At 34.7% G+C, this 12692-nt stretch overlaps 1 protein-coding gene across 4 annotated transcripts in view; it reads left to right on the forward strand.

The window, feature by feature from the left end:
• Positions 1–1899: 1899 nt before the first annotated feature.
• slo (calcium-activated potassium channel slo) overlaps positions 1900–12692 on the forward strand; it is an 880402-nt gene continuing 869609 nt past the window's right edge. For all 4 annotated transcript variants that reach the window (XM_090404400.1, XM_090404403.1, XM_090404399.1 and 1 more), the window contains exon 1: positions 1900–2503. In XM_090404400.1, coding sequence (XP_090260526.1) covers positions 2156–2503 — 348 coding nt within the window. In that variant the 5' untranslated portion in view covers positions 1900–2155. The remainder of the gene's footprint in view (positions 2504–12692) is intronic.

A 12692-nucleotide genomic window follows, 5' to 3' on the forward strand; every position in this document is an offset into this window, starting at 1 on the left:
TGGATGCTTTTCCCTGGAATATGAGCGGTTCTGCTCGGTGGAGCCCGTCACTGAGTGGAACCAACACTGAGTTGGATGATCTTTCAGCCACTCGTAGGTCCACCCTACGAGTGGCTGAAAGATCCGGGGGATCGTCTTAATTTTTAGAGAGGGCTTTACTTACATGCCAGTTCCACTGCAGCCCATGCATGTTGTATGAGGCAACTAAAATGAGTACCCAGGGAGGGTAATGAATGGCAATGCTGTAGCCAATAAAGTTCTAACTGAGGCTAGGCTCTTGCTGTTACTCACCTGCCATGATCAGAGCTCATAATTCAATAACATTCTATCCTTACATTGTCCTCTACAGATAACGGGGAATATGAAAAGCATTCTTGCTTCTCCCATCTCGCAAAAAAAAAAAAAAAAAAAAAAAAAACTTAATTAAATCCCGTGTGGTGGCCGGGATAAGAATAGCGCCGCTGTAGCCAGTGCATGTCGTAAGAGACAACTAAATTGGGACGCAGAGTTTCGAGAGTTTCGCTCTCTCAGATTTCTTCCGGAATTTTGCTCCCGGTGAGGGGGGGGGGAGGGACTTAGATTTCAGGGTGTTTGCCCTGAGAGTGCATTTTGAGCCTCCTGGGAAAGTGCTTTCCGGCGTGACCCGTGAGGGGGCCTTGTCAGTGGATACTTTTCCCTGGAATATGAGCGGTTCTGCCCAGTCCTATCACTGAGTGTAACAACGCTGAGGTGGACGGTCTTTTGGCCACTCGTAGTGAGTGGTCCGGCGGACGTCTTAATTTTTGGAAGGGGCTTTACTTACAAATCGCCCATGGGTGTTGTAAGAGGCGACTAAAATGGGTACCCAGGGAGGGTAATGGACGGCAATGCTGTAGCCAATGAAGTTTTAACTGAGGCTCAGCTATTGCTGGTACCCTCCTGCCATGATCAGAGCTTATAGCTCAATAATACCTCATCCATGCATTTTCTTCTACAGATAACGGGGAATATGAAAAGGCTTCACCCATCTAGGAAAAAAAAAAACACCTGAATTAAAATTAAAACCAAGTATATATATATATAAAAGAAAATTCTAAGACTGTTTACTTATTTTGGAAAAGCCATATAAAATTAGATCGTATGAATGAAAGTTCTGCCGATATTTGTTGCATGAAATGCGCCCAAATCTTGCGACTTTCTGTCATGATGGTGGGTGAACGCAATAGGGCACTGCTCACAAAAAGAACCAAACTAACTACAGCAGACAAGGTGTTACTGATAGGGCGATATAATATAATTATACTATTTTTTTCCCGTTCTATGTTTGAATAATAATAATCCAAGTATACGATTCCTTTCGCTTTGTCCAGAAAGGATTAAGTACGAAAAAAAAAAAAAATCATGCCGCTCATTTAGAACTGTGAGCACATTTTCTTTCTCCTTCATTCTCTCATGGAAGTCAATTTTTTGTCAACTTTTTTTTTTTTTCTTAAAATTACGCTTTGTTAAAAGAGCTAGGGCTGGCTGCGTACAACATTCACAAATAGCAGAAAACATAATTGTCATCAAATATGCATCAGTAGACGAAGAATGCAAACTAAAGAAAGAAAGAGAGAGAGAGAGAGAGAGAGAGAGAGATGGGTGGGGGATTGTATGTCCATCTCAAGCAGTTTCCTTTATCACAAGCGAATTTATTTTCGATTTCTTTCCCGCACATCTGTTGCCATGTTAAGAGCAGTTGCAGAAGGCTTTGGCCACTACGTTTGGTGCAGTGCACATTGTGCGCATGCGCGTCTTTCCACCAGCAGGCTAACGGAGCAGGGGGATGCTCTTACGAGAGGAATCTGCGCGCGACTGACGTGGCCGTGGGCAAAGAGCAGTAGATAGCCGACTTCGTTGAGCGTCGGACGGCATCTTTCGCCATGGCATCTGCGTCGACCGTCAGCGCCGATTGGCACCTTTTCCGTAGCGAGAAACAACAGCAGCAAAAGACTCGTAGAGTATCTCTGTAACTATCTCCGAATGTCGTTCGATTCATGCCCCGATCCCTTATTATGACAGCATCCTTGTGACCCCGTTTTTCCCACCTTCTCAAAAAAAAAAAAAAAAAAAAAAGACTTTTGCCTTGCATTCGCGAAGGCTCGTTATCTTGTTAGCAGGCCTAGTGTTTGCCGCCATGTCGGCTACGGACGACACAGGCGTCCAAGACAGCACAGCTTTTCCGACTTTAATGCCGACTCGCGATAACTGTTTAGATGACCGGAAATGGTGGTGCTTCTTACTGTCCAGTGTCTTCACCTTTCTGGCGGGCCTCTTTATCATTTTGCTATGGCGGGCCTTTGCTTTTCTCTGTTGTCGAAAAGAAAAATCCGGCCCGGGGACAAAGATGCAAAGAGCCGAAAGAGACTTGAAAGGAGGAAAAGTTCCTGGAGCGGGAGTGGCTAATGAGATTGGGTTTATGACCGAAGCCAAAGATTGGGCTGGAGAGCTGATCTCTGGTCAATCTACTACGGGAAGAATACTGGTAAGTTATTTAAACAAACATTAATACTTTTTTTGGCATGTTTTTTAGTCATAGAAATATTTTCACGCACGTTTATAATCGCATATTTAAGAAAATACCATTAAATAACTTTACGATCTTCAGTAGATACGTATTACAGAATAGCATGCAAAATAACCTGTTGTCTGTGTTTAGAATGTGCTTTTCATATTACACAAACATGGCGCGCGCATACAGTATCATATTTATTTAACTGACATTGAAGACAACAATAATTAATAGAAATCATAAATTTAAACTTCCTACGTTAAACATATAGAACAGTAGGTGGTCATCTAGCTTTGATACATGGTTGACACTTACTTGCTTAGATCGATTTTTGACGAGAATCTTCTAGTCGTTTAGTCCCTACGTCATCAAAGTGTGGGAGGGTGTGCAATTGGCGGGGGGGGGGGGAGTAAGAAGCAGGAATCCAGATTCTCGGGAAAACTGTCTTCCTCATAATTATCCGACTTTCTACACGCCTTTTAAGAAGTCATGAATGGTGGTATTATTGAGCACGTGGAAAATTTAAAACATTCCATGCGTGAGAACAGTCCTTCCGTGACATGCATGCACGAATACCAATCAAATTACATAAGGTAAAAAAAGTGTCAACTGGTACTATTGAGTTTCAAGGACGTAAAGAGAAAGCCACTCAGTCATGGAAATATTTAAAATACGTCACACGTTTTGTTCACATGAAATACAAACATTCTTGTGGAAAGCTATAATGCCAGTTGCGTGTGCCGAAATATTAACTGTCAGCCTTAAACACAAAGCATTATACTCTATGTTGTTAATAATCAAACAACTTAAACAGTTAAGCCTAATCGAAAGAAAATATTTTATTTAAATCAAATAAGCTTGAAGAAACCGAAATCCGTTATATAATGACTAAAATATCTCTAAAACGTTATTTCAATTGAAAATTAAATGCGAAACTTTTCTCCGAGATATTTTATTATATTTTAATATATTTATGCTCAGATGGCGCATTAAACGATGTCAACCAATAGCGTTGATTGAATTTTCATTTGTAGTTGAAGCAGACGATCAAGAGCGCGTGTATCTGCTAATATAAACAAAAAGCGAGAAATATGTAATAGCCATATTTTAGATAAACTTTATTGCTGTGAACATTTTAGAGAACTGAAGTTATGTAAAATATGCTAACAAAATTACATTAAAATATCTGTGTAGAGTAAATATATTCTTCTAAACTATTTGCTAAAATGTCAGGAGAAAAAATGAGTATTTATGTCGTCAATTTGAACTGTCTGCACTGCCTCAAGAAATATGGTAAGTGACCTTGGCAGGGTATTCAAGATCTTTACTATAATTTTTGATACTTGTCAATATTTATTGTGGCCTCAAGCAGTCAAAATGTTACTACTTTATGATCTTGGAAAAGTTCGTTGATAAAGACTTCGGAGAAAGCAATGAAGATATAATCACTTTCACAATCAATATTCTACGGAAATTTGCTTTGGTTGAATTATTTACCGAAAACTGTCTGAAACTATTTTAAGTTTGTACACCAAATATTAAATATACGCTTCGGGCTGTTATGATAAGAAAGAGGAAGCCTGAGATAAGGAATGAGTGCTGAAAGAGATGTGGAATTTGTTTAAATAAAACGCATTCATTTAAATCTAGAAATAACCCCATTCACATTCACCTGAAATTTCTACTGTTAGCGGTAGAAAGGAGGCGCAATTGTCTATTGTATTCGGTAAATATCTGCGCAGGTTGCGTGTCTACAAATATCAGTAGCCAAAGATTTATACAAGTTTCAGCAGAATGTTTGAAATAATCACTGTAATAAAGTGTCTTAAGAAAAGCGCAATTTTCTCTTCGTGTGCCTGAAGCAGGTGTTCTTCTGTGTGATGGGAAGTACTCGTTTGTTTTCAAACGACTTCACATACACACAGGAAGGAAAATAATGGTACGAAGCTATTAAATATAGTAAAATGACTTGGAAAACACTCTACGAGTAGATACATAGGATTTCCTAGAAAGCATGGTTTAATTCAACATATAAAATCGGCAGTTTGTTTTATAATCAGTGGATAAAAAATAATAAAATAAAAATGATAAAAAAATAATTAATACATTTTAATATAAATATAATAATTACAAAAACATATTTTCGCCTACTAAATCTGTTTCATTTTGTGATTGTTGTTAAAACGAGTTTTTCAAAGCAGCGCGTGCTATAATTAGCACGTAGCAGTCGGTTGACTTGTCAAAAATTTATGATGATTGCTATAACAACAGAATTTTATTTATTTTTAGCATGAGTTTTATGATATTTATAAAATATTCACGTATTCGCAATAATTTATTTAGTTTACATTTTTTCTTGGTATAATTATATATTTTATACACATTAATCATTAAATAGCAAACGACAGAATGCAGATTATTTTACAAGGTAATTATTTATAATTTAAAAAATTAAACGCATCACATTTTATTAAAGTAAAAATAAACTTTATTGTTTTAGTAAACATATTGCAGTTATCTTGTAAATTAATATAATGCAACAAAAACGTATCGCAAACAGAACATAATGAAGAATAAATTCAAACATATATATATATATATATAATATTTTGAAAATAAAGTTATTATGGATAAATCAGTTCATTATATTAATAATTGACTGCAATTCAGAACTTTATACGCAGTAAAGTTCTGAATTTTATTTTTCAATTATTCTAAGACACAACATATCGAGAAAATATAGTGAGGAAAGACTTCATTTGATATGATTAAGATGCCAAAGAAGATATTATGGATACATTTGTATTTTATAGCGAAATGTAAAAATAAACTTAAAAATTTCGAAATTTACCACAGACCTTATGAATAACCTTCGACATAGGTGTTACTTTGTTTATACCGAATTATATTTTCATATTCTAGTTGGTAAACAAATTTTTTAAAAAAAAATATTAAATTACTTTCTATATTTGGTTATAGAAAGTGGATGTATTTAAATTATTCTCCATTTCGGCATCCTAATAATTGTACTTAATTTTACAAAATGAAATAAAAACAATAAAACGGACTGATGTCACCAACAAGCAAATATTTAGGTATAGTGGAAGTATTTTTAAACACTTTAGGGCCCATAGTACAGCCCAACAAGTGCACCGGCTGGTAGAAATCATTACTAAAGGTTTCAACTGGAAACTCAATACAGCTGCCATCTTCATCGACGCAGAGAAGGCGTTTGATAAAGTATGGCATCAAGGTCTTCTCTACAAACTGATAAAATTTAATTTCCCAGTCAGGCTAATAAAGGTAATACATTCTTATCTGAAAGACAGATACATGCAGGTCAGGGTAGGCGAAACGGTTTCGACCAGACGCAGGATCTCGGCAGGCGTACCTCAAGGATCTCTTCTGGTACCTCTACTGTTTTCAATCTATGCAGCAGACATCCCTCTGATCCCAAGAACAACATTCACTGCATTATATGCTGATGATACTGCACTGATGTCAAGTTCACTGAGCCCAAAACTGGCAACTAAAAGACTACAAAATAGCATACACACTTTAGAAAAGTGGATGGCAGACTGGAGGATCCAAGTTAACCCCCAGAAAAGCTCAGCCATGCTGTTTACTAGAAAGAAAATCCATACCATGGAAGATATTTATTTATTGGGAGTAAAGATTCCATGGAAGACTGACGTTAAATATCTTGGAGTGATTCTTGATAGTAAACTCCTATTCAGCAAACATATTAGTTACATTTCCTCAAAGATATCCAACGTCTTAGCACAGCTCTACCCTATGATCAACAGACAAAGTAAACTGGACATGCAAACAAAATTAACAATTTACAAGATGATAATTAGATCGGTTATCACTTGCGCATCCCCATCTTGGAGCCACACCCCAAATTCTAACATTCTGAAACTTCAGAGATTACAGAATAAGTGCCTGAGGATGATTCTGGATGTCCCCTGGTTCATAAGAAACACCCAGATCCATAGAGAAGTTAATATCCCGTATATCTCTTCCTTTCTGATAAATCTAGCTGAGAAGTTTTTTACCAAGACAAGTAACCATCCAAACCCGTTAATCAAGGAGGCCTCGGAATATAATGAAGAAGAAATCTACAAATTTAAAAGACCAAAATCTATTTTAAGTTCAGCTGAACACAACTAACTTCACTGCCCTCAATGGGCGAGCATATAGCTCACAAACACTCCATTCAAAGTTCTTCCATTACAAGACAAAGGGGAATATGAAAAGCAATTTTGCTTCACCCATCTAGCCAGAAATGTTAATGTTAATGTTAAACAGAAACCAGTCAAATTTATTCTTAGGGTTATGATCATGTCGCGTATTATTCTCTGCTTGCTAAGGGCACTAAAATAATACAGACTTATCACCAGTCTTCATATTTAGAAATCATAACGGATATCAGTAATAGGATAATGAAAGCTATCTATAATAAGAACGCAAATGACAATGTGTATATAGTGAATGGCATTATTTCGTGCTTTTGCAATATTAAAAAGAATACTTCCAAGTATGACACTCTATCAAACTACGGTTTATCGCTAATTTTGATATTGCGGTCGGCAAAAGCAGTACTTATCGGAAGGCACAAATCATAATTCCCATATACGCAAATCCAAAAATTAATTCGTTCTAATTTTTATAGAGAAATTGGCGATTTAACTTTTGAGTATAGCCATTATTGACGATCTATTACCTAACTAGGGAGGAAAATAAAAACTTAGAAGATATTTTATTCTCAATTAAAGTTACGAAATTCTCATCGCAGCTTCATATTTTGGGAATTAGATAAAACGATCAATTAGATCAGCTAAAATAAAAATTAACTTCTCTTTACATTTTAGTTTTCGTTTAAAAGACAGTGAGCGGAACTTCTTTATCCCTAACTTTTGGAAATCGGGATGTGAGTATGGCAGACAAGTGTCGCCATCTTGTAACCCAAATAACTCGAAATAACATCGAATAAACTCGGAAGCGACTGAAAAAAGGTCTAAAGTTTCCAGAATCGGCGACCTAGAGAACCTATATATATAAGGTCTTCTGTCAATTATGGAATCAGACACTTTGTCAACAACACTACACAGATAATTTATATGCAAAACTTACACAAATATATCTGTGAATTTTAAACAATAAAAAAACTGGCGAATTACAGTGCGAACACCTTCATTTAAATAATATTTGAGCTATTTTATACGAAGTATAATGATTTTACTTTATAAGTAATTTCATGCATGAAACCACCAAATAAATTCATTTTAGTTTTTAAAATAAATAATAAATGTTCCTTATTATTGTTTCACTGCCCGGTAACAAAACTATTCGCATTTGAAATTAAAAAAAAATTTCAAAATTCTCTTGGAGTTGAACAGTCGTCGACATGAGAGTTGCCTTGGTATTGACTGCTTGTTCTTTTATTAGTCTGTCTATCCCAATGGCTTTAACAGGCCTTTAAGGCCCACAACCTTCCAAGCATGCTTGGATTTCGTAACCGAAATACGAAGATAGAATGGTCACTCCTATGCCTCAAGGTATTCTTGGCTGTATCTTTTATTAGTGCTTTTGATTAAAAGTTTCGCTTGCTTTATTGCTTACCGTTTCGAACTGTTGGTTCTCGTCAGACACCCTACGAAGACAATCAAATTTCTCAGTACCAATGAATTTTATGTTGGTAAAGCCCCTGCTGTCGTCTTTTAGTTTTTGATACGTAATGCAGCTCTTTAGGTTGGTTTTTCTATAATTAAGATTTCTATTTTGAATGGCAGTTTGCTTATAAAAAATACGACTTTCAAATATGCGATTTTTTGGTACCGAGATGCGAGATTGTAATGTGATAGAGTTTTTGTCTAATTTCTGATCAAAGCAAATACTTCAAAACAGCAGTGAGACTAGTAAAATCCTTAATCCATCTAATAAAAAATGAATATGTTGATTCTGTATAGAGTTCCTGTTATGAACTGTCAAGCAACTCGCATATCGAAGATTGTATCAACATGAACTCTCAGTCACTTTGAAACTTTTACGTATTATAGCCAAGTAGTTTTTATAGTTTTAGAAGTAGAATGATGTCATATAAAGCTTTTCTTCTATACTTAGGTTATAATTGTTTTTAACATATTGCATCAAGTATTATAAAGACAAAAGAATAATCTTTGAATATTATTCTTTGGTCTTTATAATACTCGACAAAAAGAAGTTGTCTGTTTTGATCATTTCACTAATAATATCACAGTGAATGGCAGGGTCTATGTTATAATCTCATTTCTGTCAAGGAATGATTGAGAATCTTCTAAATTTTTCTTATAAGGAGAACGGCATTTGCTATCCTTTTTCAAAATGGTGCATCTCTTTACCATAAATGTAATGTAAATATAGAGTTCCCACAGCTTTGTTTAGAGTTCTTCCGCCATCAATGTTTGAATTCTTGCAATCATTTGAATCTTCACCAATAAATATAAAACTTAATAAATTGTTCATTATGTCATTAATAATTAAACGTAGACCTAACAAAACATTTACGAAGATTTTTAAACACAAAACACGCACAAAAAATTGTTTCTATGTTCTTTTTCCAGTACCAATTAGTTTAGAAGAACATGGTGATTTTTCGCAGTATATTTGCATCAGCATTCGCATGTGTTATAGAAGCGGTTTCAGAGGCTACTTTTCGCAACATCTCAAATGGTATCATTGCGATCGCCTTGAATCCCATTGATGAAATGTTATCCTTTGGATGAAACATTATTTTGGGTTAGAAATAGATTCATGAAGAGAGAAGGTTTGACCAAACGAGGAATACCACAAAATTTACAAGGACATTGTAGGTCTAAATCATCGGTAAATGTTTTCGAAATCTGTATGGGAAATTGAACAATGATGATAGTTTGGTATGATCTCTCAGCATGATGAAACTATCACCTACGTTTCATCATGCTTGTTTTGTCTTGTTTTGTCTTGGAACATCATCTTATTCTGATATCAGCTTCAAGGATTTATGCCGTTCTATAAATGGCTTAAACCACTTGAAAACTTGTACTAGCTGGTGACATCGACTCAAATATCGTTTACTATCATTTTGTGATATTCTCGTAGTTATTTCTAAAGCTTAGCACATAGTTTTATATCTTTCTCTGTTTCAACTGCCTTCGTAACAAAATTACCGAATTGCAAATGGAAAGATGTAACGAAAGTGTAAAAATGGCGTTTATTAATAATAGCACTTTTTCCTCTAGTATTGCTAAGTACTGGGATAAAATAAAACAAAAACGTAAATAGTTTAATATGAGTTGGATGAAAATATTATTTTGGTCCGAGAACTACTTGATAGGATTTTATACAATCAATGTCCTCTTAGTTTCAGACAATGTTAATGGTATTCAAAGCTAATTATAATACGGTTACCTAGAGACTGGTTACATAGAAAATAAATATACTCCCAACTCAAAACTGTCATTCTATCTAAAATAACGAGAGAGAGAGAGAGAGAGAGAGAGAGAGAGAGAGAGAGAGAGAGAGAAAGAAAGAGCGATTCCTTGGAATCGCATGAGCGTCTTGGAGATAACACTTATCTTCAGAAAGCTTAGGTTTATGTGTAGGTTTACTGAGGAACACTATTTAAAATTTACTTTCAGCTTTAAGAATCTTTTATATTTATTCTTAATTTGTTCGGTAATAACTCCCTTGGATAAGTAATATTTATATAAGATTTGTATATATATAAGAATCATAAAGTGTATTATACAAATACTGATGATGGAAAATTCGTTTGTGGAAATTCTAACAGGTTTATTGAGAAAACTCCCCCCCCCTCTCTGTCACATGTGATAAATTGTAACTATAAGAGATTCTGGCGGGTTGCCAAGACTTGATAGAGTTATAAAAAGAGGAAACCTTGTGGCCATGGAGCCTACGTAGACATTAATTTGTTTTCCCAAATAGCGGCCAGTGACATTTCAAAAGGGATGCTGAAAAATAAAAAAGCACTAAATTAAATGCGACACACTCTTTATAAGGCCATCAATTTGGAACCTTATCCTTTAGCAAAATGGCTGGTATAATTTGTTCAATTTCTCGAGAATAGGTCAGTGATAATTCACATCGCATATACTTGTATGTATAGCAAGCGACTTTGTAATATGTTTTTGCCTTATGGCCAGTCTCTCTCCACTATTTACAAAGAATGAAAGAGTCTAGACCTGACCACAGGACCACAACTTCCAACATCCAACAACTTCCAACAACTTTCAATAATAGACAGCATTGTTCCAGCTATGCAACATGATAGGTACTTTTCAATGGTATACGATTGCTGGTTTTTGTTCATAATACAGTATGATAACGTAGTCACTACACGCTGATTACAGCATGATCTCCTCCTTTTCGAACAATACAAGCAAATCTTTATGTGCAGTACCAGAAAACTAAGTGATTCCGATGTTCCCCGATGTTTATCTTTGAATCCATTTATGAGATGAGTTGGCGAAATTGGTAAGTAATTGCTTATTAAGAGAGTCTTAACTGACTGCATTAGAAAGATAGCCTGTTGGATGATTACTGGATTATTGACGATATTGCTGTGTAAATCTGTATGTGTACACGACTATCATGAAAGGGAAGAAAGGAACATAAAACTATGAATATAAAAGAAAGATCATTATCTAGAAAGATAATGATCTAAAAAATTCCGTATTTTCAAAATTACGTAAAATTTTATGGCGATTTACAATCTTGTGGTTCTAAAATAATCACTTTTAACTAAAATAGCTTTTAAGGTTAAAATCCTAGTTCCTAAAAACGCCAGTTAAATTAAATAAATATTAAAGTCACTACGCAACTATTTGCTTAGAAGAAGCAGAGTTGCATTAACTTCCGTTTAAATACTTGCATTACAAGGGTTAAGATGAAATTTCAAAATGAGAAATATTCGATAATAAATTTAGATAATATGAAACATGACTCTAATGAAAATGAAGGAGGTAGGCTTCACTGTATGGCAGAAAAGCAACAAGGAAAAGCTATCTCACACGAATATCATTACTTTGAATGTATTTACAATTTTAGGAATTTAATCAATGTTCGTTAGAAATATTTTAAATTTATTGCTAGCCATTCAAAATATTGTTATTAATTGTAATATCATTATTTCAAATATTATTATAATATTATTATAATATTATTATAATTATATATTTATATTACATTATTAATTTATTATTAATATATTTATATTACAATTATTATAAATATTATTATTAATAAACATATACTTATATACCTATTTCTTCTTATTCTTGCGTACTATGGTCGGTAAAACGTACGTCTTTCGGTTATAAAAGATGTAAGAGAAAGTTTTGAGATAATTTTCAAGCTTGGCTGAATTAGTTGGTCTCAGCAGAGGTGGCGACGTTTTTAAACCTCCTCACGTAAGTGATAAAATAGAAAAATTATTCTCCTGAGATTGCTACGACTCTTATTTCCTCGGGCCATGAGTAAAACGATGATGAGATCCTTGATTAACAATAACTTTCTTCTTTCAAAGTTACAAGTTTTGTTTTTCTCTTTTCTGTAATTAGAAACAAAAGCTAATTTGCATAATGCAAAGCAGCTCATTACAAAGCTATCCGAAAATTCTCTCTGGAAATTGACCTCTGGGAAATCATGTTTCTGTACATGATGTTTATTTTATTTTTTATTTTTGAAAAATAAGGGTAAAGATGTGGGAAATGCTGTGGTATTTAGATTAGATTTCCTAGATAATCTAACATAATAAATTCTTGTATTAATTCTCTCTTTCTCTCTCTTTGGGGACTGATGAAAATTAAAGGTTAGACTGAGCAAGAAAGTATGAAACACATCAGACTTCGTGTCTTTGTTATCGCGACATTCCTTCTCCAAAAAGGATAAAATCACTTAAATGTTCCCTAATGTGCTGAGCAATGTGTGACTAACTCGGCACTTGTGGACTTCGAATAGCGACAGCTGGACGCCAGTCAGTTTTATTCACAAGTTTTGTCATTTCGACCTACTTTGCTATTGTTGACTTAATGTTCTATCTATGCCCTCGCATTGAGTACTTTCCAGCACTCCCACTGACATTTACAAACGCAAAACGGGAGGCTGGCCAATATTTCGC

This window comes from Typopeltis vanoorti, chromosome 14 (genome assembly GCF_054136105.1).
Source record: "Typopeltis vanoorti isolate ZY-2024b chromosome 14, IOZ_Tvanoo_1.0, whole genome shotgun sequence".
Taxonomy (NCBI): domain Eukaryota; kingdom Metazoa; phylum Arthropoda; class Arachnida; order Uropygi; family Thelyphonidae; genus Typopeltis; species Typopeltis vanoorti.